The following is a 13,081-nucleotide window of genomic DNA, read 5'->3' as shown; positions in this document are numbered from 1 at the left end:
TACTAAACCCATCTTAATTGAAAATCTTGTAAGTTGAAAATGCATTTAATATCTTTTTATACATTCTAGGTTGGCTTAGCCTGCCCCTAAACATGCTAAGAACACTTCCATTAACCAGTAGTTGTAATTATCTTAAGTTTCATTTCAAGATGGGTGTTTTGTAGACATGATGGGATGTGCCACAAAACACAATATCCAAAAAATGCTGGCAGTACTGTACACTGTAGAGCAGCAATTTTCAACCGTTATGCTGCAAGAATTTTTAAAACATGCAATACCTGATTATTTAGTCAGGAGCACTGACCTCTTTGCCCTTAGCTTGGACCATCAACTCTTAACATATTCTTTTCTTTTCTTTTCTTTTCTTTTCCATATTTATTTTATTGATTTTTGGAGGCGGGGGGGGGGGGAGGGAGAGGGAGAAAGAGTGGGGAGAAGCAGGAAGCATTTACTCATAGTTGTTGCTTCCTATATGTGCCTTGACCAGGCAAGCCTAGGGTTTTGAACTGGTGACCTCATTGTTGCAGGTCCACTGCATGACCATAGGTCAGGCTCTTATTCTGATTTAAAGACTACTTTAAACATGTGTGCATCTAACTCTTAATTGATCTTTCTGATTTTGACCTTCTTATAACTTTCTAGTTTCCAGTGTAATCTCAAGCTTAACATTCTTTGGTATCTGCATACTATAAAAACTAAATACCGAAGCACCTTAAACTGACATTTTGTTTTATTACCTTAGATTCTCTGTAACAGAAATAAACTCTTATCTCATCCAATTGTTATTCACTTCTCAGATTTCTCATTTAATGAGTTTAATGCTTTCTTGTTACTATTTAAATTCGAAATTTCAAGGATAATCTAAAGGGTAATTCTTTTCAGTCTTCCTAAAATAATGGGACAAGTGCAGTAAGATAGAACAAAACTTACATGTAACTCATTCAATATTGCAACTTTGAGGGGCCCAGGGTAGGCAGGCATCTGCTATCACCAGTCTACACCTGGGGAAATTGAGACTTGAGTGACTCACCCTAGGTGAGGCAGTATATAGTGACAGAGCTGATTAGAATCCACATATTCTGATTTTGTAGTCTAGTACCTATCAGTTACCATCTAGGAAAGGGATCTTAGAATTATTATAGTCCTAGGAAAACTTCACTCAGGTTCCTCCACAGTTCATTAGAAACAGAACATGAAGTATAATGTCACCCATGAGGAAAACTTGTGAGATGTGTCATTGTACTCCCCATAGCTCAAAGGTAACTGAGAAAAGACAACATTTTTAAGGGGTTAGGGTCACATTTTTGTTTTGTTTTTGTTATTTTTTTACAGGGACAGAGAGTCAGAGAGAGGGATAGACAGACAGGAACGGAGAGAGATGAGAAGCATCAATCATCAGTTTTTCGTTGCAACACCTTAGTTCATTGATTGCTTTCTCATATGTGCCTTGACCGCGGGCCTTTAGCAGACCGAGTAACCCCTTGCTCGAGCCAGCGACCTTGGGTCCAAGCTGGTGAGCTTTTTTTTTCTTTTTTTTTCTTTTGCTCAAATTAGATGAGCCCGCGCTCAAGCTGGCGACCTCGGGGTCTCGAACCTGGGTCCTTCCGCATCCCAGTCTGATGCTCTATCCACTGCGCCACCACCTGGCCAGGCAGGGGTCACATTTTTATATGTAAATAGCCCCAAAACCCTAGAACTCCTTAGAAAAGGGAGCCTAAGCATGCATGTGTGTGTGTGTATATATATGATCAAAGTCTGCAAAGCATTGAAGAGTAAAAGTAATAAAAACAGATTTATTCACCTAATCTGAATTTGGATGAGCTCCTTGAATATTGGTGGTATAGAACAAAAAGAAATAGGAATTTGTGTAAGGATTATAAATATGGCATCCATTATTCAAGTTGTACAGTTTCAAAACTTTCTTTTTTCTTTCTTTCTTTTTTTTTTTAGTGAGAAGCGGGGAGGCACAGACAGACTCTCACATGCTTGCTACCAGGATCCACCCAGCAATGCTCTGCCCATCTGGGGCGTTGCTGGGCAACCAAGCTGTTTTCGCGGCTGAGGCCAGGCCATGGAGCCAATCTCAGCGCTCCGGGCCAACTTTTTCCAACTGAGCCATAGAAGGGAGAGGGGGAAGTGTGGAGAAGCAGATAGTTACTTCTCCTGTATGCCCTGACCAAATTGATCCAGGGACATTCACATGCTGGGCAAATGCTCTACCACTGAGCCAACCAGCCAGGGCTCAAAACATTTTTTGAACTTTTAAATAAATCAATGGATATAAAAGCTGTAAATTTATTAAATAACCTGGATGCTTCCACAACTATCATAACTATCATGGTCTTCCATGCAGATATCTCTTGGTGCCACCATTGAAGCAGAAGATTGGTGAGATCCAGGGTGCTGTTTCTCAGCTTATGTTCCCATGAATCTAGCTAAAGCAAACACACACACACACATACCACTTTTTTCCCCTTGCATAGTTGAATCCAGTTGTTCCTTTTGTCTAATACCACCAAATCTTTTATCAAGATTGTGAGTTGACTTTTATAACCTCTTTTTCTGCTGATCTAACTCTAGTCAATGCAATCTTTATCTACATGGTTCCCTGGTAATGTTGCATGCTGTTTGTGTCAGCCACACACACTGCTACCCACAGTCCTTCAGTGAGGTTTTCATTGAATGATCATCACCACCTTCTATTTGCTATCTTTAGAATTTCTGCTGGCTACACACTTCACACCTGTTGGCTCTCCTTTCACTCTACTAAAGCCCTCATTTATTTTTCCTAGTCCCACCTTTCTCATTCCTCTTTCCTGCTTCTAAGTCTTATTCAATCTCTGAGTCCTTTCATCAACCTCATTTATGTCTGCCACACAATTCTCTTTTATCTCCTAAATTAGGGTTTTCAAACTTGACTATTACAAACACTTAGGAAGATTTAAAAAATACCAGTCTTTGAGCCCCATCCCAAGTTGGTTAGTCTGAGGTGTTAAAGGCCCCATAGGTAGGCCCTGGCTGGTTGGTTCAGCAGTAGAGTATCGACCTGGTGTGTGGAAGTCCCCGGTTCAATTCCCACTTAGAGCACACAGGAGAGGAAACCATCTGTTCCTCCCTCTTCCTCCCCCCACCCCCCCTCTCCTGCAGCCATGGCTCGATTCGTTCAAGCACGGTTGTCCTGGGGCTAAGGATGGCTCCATGGAGCTTCCACCACAGGCGCTAAAAAGAACTTGGTTGTGAGCATGGCCCCAGATGGACAGAGCATGGGCGCCTGACAGGGATTGCTGGGTGGATCCTGGTCAGGGCACATGCGCGAGTCTATCTCCCCTCACACTTGGAAAAAGAAAAGAAAAAATGCCCCTTGGGCAATTCTAATAGGTAGATAGAATTGAGAACCATTGCCTTAAATTGAAGCATGACTTATCTCCTAAGACTTTGCTACTCAGTGTGTGGGCCATGTGCCAGCAGGAACATCACCTAGAACCTTGTTAGGAATTCAGATTCTCAGCCCCAGTCCAGACCTATGGTGTCAGAATCTGCATTTTAACAAGGCCCCAGGTGATTTGTGTACACATTCAAGAGTGAGAATCCCTGCTTTGAAACCTTCACTGATTTCTCTTTCTCTGTTTTCAACTTCAACTTCAGCATTTTTTTTTTTAACAAAACAATACTTGTGCTGGCTGTTGAACCTACTTTCCTGTCTAGCTTTTAGATTTTATTTTTTTTAATTTATTGATTTTAGAGAAAGAGGAAGGGAGAGAGAGAAAAATTGCTTTGTTGTTTCACTTTTTATGCATTCATTGGTTGATTCTTGTATGTGCTCTGACTGGGGGTCAAACCTGCAACCTTGGCATATTGGGGCTATATTCTATCCACCTGAGCTACCTAGCCAGGGCATCAGCTTTTAGATTTTAAAGTTGAGAGTTTGAAGTACGTATATGTTCTTTGATACATTTCTAATTCATGTTGCCAAGATTTATTGAATTTTCACTATGTGTAAGGCTGTGTGTCCAAGCATGTGTTTTCAGGGTGCTCATCATGCAGCTCATCTTCTTCTGACTACAGGGCTGTGGACTTCCCTTGCCCATCACTGGCCTGCTTCCCCAGTATGTGGCTTTGACTGTTTTTTCCTTTCTGACTCTCAGCAGAGAGCTATTGCACATCGGAGGCTTCAGCAAGAACATTCGCTTCCCCTTGGTTCTGACTTCCTGTTAGAGCAAGACAGTTTGTCAAGACAGCCTGCATGTGATAAAGTCTGGCGTGAGGAGACTAGAGTAGGCTGCTTGGCAGCTGGACTCACTCCTGAGAGCTGGCAGCCTTTTTCCTGGAGGACAGGATATAGTTTGTTTAGGTCAGGCTCTTTTTCTTCTGTAGGTAAAATATAGAGAAGCAAGTTGAAACTTTGACCCAAATTATTCATAAATCCAACCTCCCATTCCCACTCTCAGTAGTACTCTATATATTTGTAAGTGCCTCCTGACATTGTTTGCTCACCTTTAAGCTTCAGTTTTAAGCTTTCTCGGTGCAAAGATCCCACCTCTTTTATTGCTCTGTTTTTTTTCTCTAGGGCTCACCTGGTGGCTTGACTGGGTCTGCAAAAGTGGGGGTCGATATGGTAAGGTTGCCAACCCTGTCCTGAGGTCCTTGACTTCTGTCAGAATGATACCTTTCCCAAATGAACACAATCCTGAGATGGTTCACGTGTAAACTTCAGTAATATGAAGCAACTGAGGTTTTCTTATCTTAATTTTCAGAGTGTTTATGGTTGGGGAAGAAACAGTATATTAAGCTACTTTTTAAAATACATATTGATCACTCTGGCTGAATAGCTGAGTTGGTTAGAGCATCCTCCTGATACATCAAGGTTGCAGGTTCGATTCCCAGTCAGGGCACATGTAGGAACAGATACATGTTCTCTCTCTCTCTCCCTCTCTCTCTCCAAAATCAATAAATTAAAATTTAAAAGTACATATTTATCAATCAGAATTTTGTTGGGCAGGTTGGTTGCCATCATTCTCTGTTCTGATCCTCACTTGGCAGGTGATCTTGCTGCTGAAATAATTTCCTGCTATTCTTCCCAAGCTCTCTGGAGAGTTTTTTATAAGAGCATATTTACAACTCTTTTCTGTTTGTCAGATTAATAGAGGAATGCCTGTCATTCCTCTGTGTGGGTCATCACTTACTAAATTGGGGCACTGGGTCTCAGTGCTTATATATATATTGGTGAAGCTATAAAGCTACATTGAGCAAATAGTGATTTTCCAAGACAGAATGAGGAGTGAGATTTAGAGGAAAGCTGAGTAGTTGTAGCTCGTGTATTGAAAGCATGAAGGCAGCTAAAAGTATGGGGATTCTAAGGAAGGGTGTGGGAGCTTTTCGCAGCCCACCTGCTTAAAGATAGCTCAGCCTTTTTCCTCTTATCTTGCAGACCAGTTCCTCTCCCCACTCCGGGGTGTCCAGGCAGGTGCGGATCAAAGCTTCCCAGTCTGCAGGAGATATAAATACCATCTACCAGACCCCTGAGCCCAGAAGCAGGCACCTCTCTGTCAGTGAGTATTTCAACCCTTTTATTCTTTCATCTAGTTTGTCTGCCCATTTTTAAAAATTATTAATTAAAAAGCAATCAAATGTTATTTACTACTCTGTGCAGAATAACCCTCCGTGCCTTTAATTGGGGAAGCAGATAATGAAATGACTGAGATAGTATCCTGACTCTCAGGAAGTTTATACTGTAATGAGGTGATGGTGTAATCAAATTCCTTTTAAATGTCCCTGAAAAAGTGATCTTCTCAAACATCTGAGTGAAGACCTCCAGCAGCAATCTACCTTCATTTTTTTTTTTTTTCATTTTTCTGAAGCTGGAAACGGGGAGAGACAGTCAGACAGACTCCCGCATGCGCCCGACCGGGATCCACCCGGCACGCCCACCAGGGGAGACGCTCTACCCACCAGGGGGCGACGCTCTGCCCCTCCGGGATGTCGCTCTGCCGCGACCAGAGCCACTCTAGCACCTGGGGCAGAGGCCAAGGAGCCATCCCCAGCGCCCGGGCCATCCTTGCTCCAATGGAGCCTTGGCTGCGGGAGGGGAAGAGGGAGACAGAGAGGAAGGAGGGCGGGGGTGGAAAAGCAAATGGGTGCCTCTCCTATGTGCCCTGGCTGGGAATCGAACCCGGGTCCCCCGCACGCCAGGCCGACGCTCTACCGCTGAGCCAACCGGCCAGGGCCCTACCTTCATTTTTGACCATTCTTTCCCCAAAGGATTGTGGACTTGTGGATTTCAGAATCGGGTCTGAGATTGAGTTTTGACCTCAAACTTCTTGCCCATGATTCTTGAAGAGTCCTTATGCTTTGAAGAAGATGTTGACCAGTGAAACTCTTGAGGAGTCAAACTAACTTGTCTGGGAAGGACAGGAAACTTTTGACATAGTATATACAATTGGCTGACTAGGAAGAAAGTGATGTAGCTGCTGCCAGCCCTCTCCAGGAAAGGAATCTAAATCAGGTCTGTGTATTATACTAGGTTACCCCATATTACTCTAGATGCCATTTCCCAGAATCTGAGGGAAAATCCCATTTCTTAACTTGTGGAATTTATATCAAGAGGGAAATCTGTCCTTATGAAACATTTTTGTTGAGCCTATTGTGTCAGTGTTGCTGAGATCCTTCTGCCGCTAGGAAGCCAGGTTCTATCCATCCTGGGAGAATTGCACCAAACTGAACTGCTCTCTGAAGATCTTCAGCTGAGCTTGGGAGGAGTCTGAGCAGCAGTCCTGTTGCTCAGCTTATCTGTGAATGATAAGCCTCCTGAGAGAGTAGCAGGAAGATGGTGTAGCTGAGGCACTGACTTTGCCTCACTAGTTAATTTCTGGAACTCAAAGCAAGCACTGGTAGTAAGTGTTGTCAAGTTGCAAGTCTGTGTGTCTGAGTTTCAATTTTTTTTTTTTTTGCATTTTTCCGAAGCAGGAAACGGGGAGGCAGTCAGACAGACTCCCGCATGCACCCAACTGGGATCCACCCAGCATGCCCACCAGGGGGCGATGCTCTGCCCATCTGGGGCGTCGCTCTGTTGCATCCAGAGCCATCCTAGCGCCTTCCTCAGCGCCCAGGTCATCTTTGCTCCAATGGAGCCTTGGCTGCGGGAGAGGAAGAGAGAGACAGAGAGGAATGAGAGGGGGAGGGGTGGAGAAGCAGATGGGCGCTTCTCCTGTGTGCCCTGGCCAGGAATCGAACCCGGGACTCCTGCACACCAGGCCGACGCTCTACCACTGAGCCAACCAGCCAGGGCCTGAGTTTCATATTTCTCTACCATTGTGGATAATTGGTGGCTGTGTTTCCAATAAGCTGGTTGAGGGGTGAGTGCAGCACCCCAGGAAGGTGACTATCTCTGGCTGTGGTTATTAAGAAGCTGGGGACGGCGGCATTGTTCATTTGTGGAGTAGGGGTGAGGATTGACATGGAGCAATGATTGAGCCTCCCGCTCCTAAGCAAGTGCCTGTGACTTCATGCTCTGGGTCAGAGCCTAAGGCTTTCCTCGCCTCCAAATCAGGTTACATCCTTCTGTTATATGTGCTCAGGGCACAATACACCTTTCTTCATAGCCTATAATTATACGGTAATCACAACATGACAAATAAATGTAAAGGCCATAGACATAGGAGCCGTGTCTTTTTTGATTCTCATGTTCTGGCACACAGACACTTGGATAATTTTTTCTTGAATTAATAATGAATGATTTAGCTCCGTGAAGCAGGGGCTAAATGCTGGGCCGTTGTTGTAAGAAGTCATCTATAGAATTTCTTGTCTGAGAACGCTGAGGAATAAGATTTCTATGAAGTAGTTCCTGTTTATCTAGAAAGTAGGAAAACACAATTTCCCAACACAGATAGGTCCTAGGTTCTTTTATTCAGCAAGTATTATGTATCAGCCATTGGGTTGGGATGCGTGCTATAGTGGAGGCACATGGAAGGCCAAGGGTGGCGTGGGAGCACAATGAGGCAGGCAATGACCAACTCTGCTCAGGACTTTGGAGAACAGCTTTCTTGGAAGAAGGAACATCAGAGCTGACACACAAAGGAAGATTTATTGAGCTTAAAGTAGAAACAGGTATTGCAGGCACAAGAACAAGCACCCGCCAGTCATGATCACAGAAGCAGGTGGTAAGGTCCAAAAATCCCAGGTGGTTTGGAGTGGTAGATAGGACGAGAGAAGTGAGCAGAGCCTGCCAGTCTTTTAATAGAGCAGAGAATTGGCTGAGATTATTTCTAACTACAGTGACCTGGAAAATGCATTCTGGAGAGGAGCTGTGTGAGCTGGATCATCAGAGATTATGGAGGATTTACACAGGCAAGGATGAGGAGAACGGGCTTTTCAACTATTTCCCTGTGGAGCTCTCACTTATCCTTTAGATTGGCTTGTGTGTTTGGAGTAGAGGTGAGAAAGGGTGCCTGGAGCGCTTTCTGAGGAACCTTGACTGCACTGAAGCTTGTTTGGTAGGCAGTGAAGTGTTGACCCTTTTATACCCATCTCCATTACAATGCTTATCATGTTATCTTTTTCTCTCCCTATCAGACTGCATTTTTATTAATTCATTATTCATCCAAGAAATAATTACCAAAGTATCTGTGTGCCAGAACATGAGAATCAAAAAAGACACACTCCTGTGCCTATGACCTTTACATTTACTTGTCATGCTGTGATTAATGTATAACTATAGGCTATGATAAAAGGTGTATGGTGCTGTGAGCCTGTATAACAGAGGGATATAACCTGATTTAGGGGTGAGGAGAGCCTTCAGCTATGACCAGAGCATGAATGAGAGTTATGCAGAGGAGATACAGGGAAGAGAGTTCCAGGCAGGGAGAGCCTGATGGCAGAAGGAGTATGATGTATTTGAGAAACAAGTCCTGAGGACTAGAGAGCTGAGAACAAGAGGGAAGGGGGGACAAGCTGAGACTGGGGAGGGAGGCAGTGCCTTGTGGACTGTGATGCTGATTTTGATCCTTATTTTGAAAGCAGTGGAAATCCATTTTAGGGTTTTTAAGTGAAGAGGAATTGGAGTGGTTGATGTGACATACTCAGATTTATTACAAAAGATTGCTCTAGCTACAGTGTGGAGACAGATTGGAGTGGGGCAGGAATGGATATAAGGGAACCACATTAGGCTAATGCAGTGGTCCAGGTGGAAAAAGAAAGAAGCTTGAATTAGTTTAGTGACAGTAGTGGAGAGAGGAGGGAGCAGGTGGATTTGAGACCTTTAGAAGGTAAAACGGAGGTCTTCGAGGTCAAAACTGGTTTCATAATAATACTAAGAAATGACTTGCCTTTTCTCTCATTCTCTCATGGGTTTTCCAAAGGTTATATGCCTGAGGCAATGTCATTGCTGTGATGGCTAATAGAATGTGTGCCTCCTGTGTAATATTGTGTTTTAAAATTTTCTGAGTTTTAATTTCTAAACAGTGAATATCAGTTGATAAAACCCACATAATTAAAAACTCTTTAATGTCCTCAGTTTTTAAAATGTGAAGGGGTTAGCATTGGACCAGCGTGTTAAAGTCCCGGGTTCAATTCCTGGTCAGGGCACACAGGAGAAGCGCCCATCTACTTCTCCACCCTTCCCCTTCTCCTTCCTCTCTCTCTCTTCCCCTCTCACAGCCAAGGCTCCATTGGAGCAAAGTTGGCCTGGGTGCTGAGGATGGCTCCATGGCCTCCACCTCAGGCACTAGAATGTCTCCGGTTGCAGCGGAGCAACACCCCAGATGGGCAGAGCATCGCCCCCTGGTGGGCATGCCGGGTGGATCCAGGTCGGGCACATGCAGGAGTCTGTCTGACTGCCTCCCCGCTTTTAACTTTGGAAAAATGCAAAAAAAAAAAAAAAAAGGGGGGGGGGGTGAAGGGGTTATAAGATCAAAAGGTTGATGCTTGACCTGTGGTGGTGCAGTGGGTAAAGCATCAACCTAGAATGCTGAGGTGGTGGGTTCAAAGCCCTGGGCTTGTCCGGTCAAGGCAAATACGACAAGCCATCAGTGAGCCACTAAAGTGAAGCAACTATGGGTTGATACTTCTCGCTACCCCCTCCTCTCTGTAAAATCAATAAATCTTAAAAAAAAAAAAAAAGAAAGAAAATGTTTAATAACCACTATGGTACTGAATTTGTAGGTGTTGGGAGAGCAGGAGGTAAGTTATTGCTTCTTGGATCTATATAAATGGCACTGCCTATTAACCATACAGTAACTCCAAAAGAGTTCTGAGAAGGGGCAGACCTGATGTTTTAGACAGGTTGAATTGGAGGTACCTTTGAAACAGCCAAGAGGAAATATCAAATACCTATTTGATATGTTAGAACACCGATCTGTAGCTTATAGGGGAAAAAAATCAGGAATAGGGAAAAAATTAGAAATGGTCAAATTGAAGCATGGGCCCAGAAGAGAGTGCCTAAACAGGCTGTAGAATGAGAAGAGAAGAGGGCCAAGAACTGAGCCTTAAAAAACCCAGATCCTCAGTGTCCAATTAGAGCAGCAGTTCTCAGCCTGTGGGTCACGACCCCGGCGGGGGTCGAACGACCAAAACACGGGGGTCGCCTAAAGCCATCGGAAAATACATATTTATTATACAATACATTTTTAAATAAAATATGAATTAGAGGAAGATGAACCTGTAAAGGTTACAGGAAAGGAGTGACCAGAGTAGGAGGAAAAGTAGGAGAGGGTGGATAATAGGCTTTACATGGTACCAGCCAGGTTGGAAAGAACAGGCCAAGGGTAAGAGACATAAACTTGTCATTTTCATCCACAAATGTCTGGGTGCTTGCTATGCTGGTACAGGGTAAGGCCTTCTAGAAGTAAAAGGAAGGAGGAGAGGAATCCCGGTCAAAGCATGAGGGAAAAGAAGTCCTAGCAGTAGAAATGGGATCAAAGGGCAAGCCTTAGCCATTCAATCCCACACCAGTAGAACTGCGAGGGCTCTTTGCCTTCTTTCCCCCACCAACATTTACATACTCGTGAGTATTTAGTGAGAGACTGAGCATGCAAGTCATTCAGCTCGCACTGCAACATTTTCAGTGACGGGGAAATGCAAGGTAGCCCAGTCCAATTTTATTAATTAATTTATTGATTTGATAGAGACAGAGAGAAAGAAACATTGATTGTTGTCCCACTTATTTATGCATTCATTGGTGCCCTGACCAGAAATCAACCCGCAATCAGTACAACATTTTAACCAACCGAGTTAACCTACCTGGTCAAGGCCCAGTCCAGTTTTAGACAGCTCTACTTATTTGCAGTTCTTCCTAATTTTGAATTGAAAATCTGCTGTACCTTACTTTACCCATTGACTCTAGTACTGCTCTCTTGAGCAACATTGATAACACATCTTTCATATAACAATTTTTCTTTTTTAAAATTTATTATTTTTTATTTAATTTATTGTGTTTACATAGACTAGCATTGCCCCAATTGCATCCCCCTCCCCCGTATTCCCTTCATCATATAACAGTTTTTCTAATATTTGAAACCAGCTATTATGTTCACCTTTTGTTTTTGACATCATAATATGCATACCTTGAATTCTGATGTTTTTCAAGCTAGTTAGTTTGTTAAACTAGTTCATGCCAAAACACAAAAACAAGCCACCCCCCCCAAAAAAAAATACCCTACTAGATAATGAGTTAACTGAAAAGACCCCAGACAAGGCAGATGGAATTTCCCTACTTATGTGATACTCTTCCTCATCTCTTTGCTTATAGATTTTGTACCCACTTTTGAAGCTGAGCTCAAGCACCATTTCTTCCATAATGCCAATGCACTAAGGGGAGTGGTCCCCTTAAGTCAAAGCCTCATCTAAAGGACTTGTCACTGTCAGATTCTGACTCCTGTTTGGTCTAGTGCATCTCAAGTGCCTTGGCCTCTGTTTTTACTCCATCTTGGTCCTTCTCTTCCCACTCACTGCCTCACATAGTGAGGCACACAATTTGCAATCTCTAAGGAATAGGTAGCCAGTGAGACAAGTGGAGGCATCAGTTCTTTCAAGGAGTTTGTCCGTGAAAGAAAAAAAGAGATGGGGTAATAGCTTAAGGGAAGTGAGAAATAAGCTCAGGATAGTTATAGGTTAGAGATCTGAGCAGGTTTATGAAGGGAGACACAAAGACAGCTGAAAAGATTGAAGGTGGTGAGAGGGGACCTTGGGGGGAGCTAACCCTTGCTAGGGAGGAATTGGGGAAGTCCAGGTAGATAATAATGCTTTGACAAGTAAGAGGGGAACCCTCTTCCTCTGAGAGAAGAGGAAAAATTTAGACAGGGGGAAAAAAAGGAATGCTGAAGGAATGGGGCAACTTATAGAAACTCACAGGCAATAATGAGTTAGAGAGCTGTGCACAGAGCAAAGCTCCAGTCCGAGTACAGATTTGGAAGAGTGTACAACTGCAGAGGTAGTGACCATAAACAGGGAAACAGAGTGGTCAACTTCCTTCACTTCTACAGGTATTTTCTCCTTTTTTCCCCCCAAAGATTTTATTTATTAATTTTAGAGAGATAGGGTGGGGAAAGAACAGGAAGCATCAACTTGTAGTTGCTTCCCATATGTGCCTTGACAGGGCAAGCCCAGGGTTTCAAACTGTTAACTTCAGCGTTTCCAGGTTGATGCTTTATCTACTGTGCCACCACAGATCAGGCTCTCTTTCTTGTTATAAATTCTTCTGTGATACTAGATGAGACCAGAAATTGTTTAGTGGTGGTAACAACTTCAAAATAAAATGAGAATTTTGAAAGTTGAAACACTTAGGGTCTACTATGGGTCTTATAGATGAAAATGTTAAGAAACTTACCTGACCAGGCGGTGGCTCAGTGGATGGAGCATCAGACTGGGACTCGGAGGACCCAGGTTCGAGACCCTGAGCTCGCCAGTTTAAGTGCAGATTCATCTGGTGTGAGCAAAGCTCACCAGCTTGGGCCTGGGGTCACTGGCTTGAGCAAGGGGTTACTCCGTCTGCTGTTGCCCCACGGTCAGGGCACATGAGAGAGCAACCAATGAATAACTAAAGTGCTGTAGCGAAAGATTGATGCTTCTCATCTCTCTCCCTTCCTGTCTG

General features: G+C 43.7%; 2 protein-coding genes across 3 annotated transcripts in view; one reads left to right on the top strand and one right to left on the bottom strand.

The window, feature by feature from the left end:
- STRADA (STE20 related adaptor alpha) overlaps positions 1 to 13,081 on the bottom strand; it is a 424,012-nt gene that overhangs the window by 347,448 nt on the left and 63,483 nt on the right. The window lies entirely within an intron of this gene.
- MAP3K3 (mitogen-activated protein kinase kinase kinase 3) overlaps positions 1 to 13,081 on the top strand; it is an 82,510-nt gene that overhangs the window by 47,699 nt on the left and 21,730 nt on the right. The window contains exons 6-7 of one of the 2 annotated variants that reach the window (XM_066363047.1): positions 4,568 to 4,615; positions 5,429 to 5,549. In XM_066363047.1, the coding sequence (XP_066219144.1) occupies positions 4,568 to 4,615; positions 5,429 to 5,549 (169 nt within the window). The remainder of the gene's footprint in view (positions 1 to 4,567; positions 4,616 to 5,428; positions 5,550 to 13,081) is intronic. The other variant, XM_066363048.1, reaches the window with a different exon arrangement.

The sequence above is a fragment of the Saccopteryx leptura genome, chromosome 2 (assembly GCF_036850995.1).
Source record: "Saccopteryx leptura isolate mSacLep1 chromosome 2, mSacLep1_pri_phased_curated, whole genome shotgun sequence".
In the NCBI taxonomy this organism is placed as follows: Eukaryota; Metazoa; Chordata; class Mammalia; order Chiroptera; family Emballonuridae; genus Saccopteryx; species Saccopteryx leptura.
This window is presented reverse-complemented; position numbering and strand designations above follow the sequence as displayed.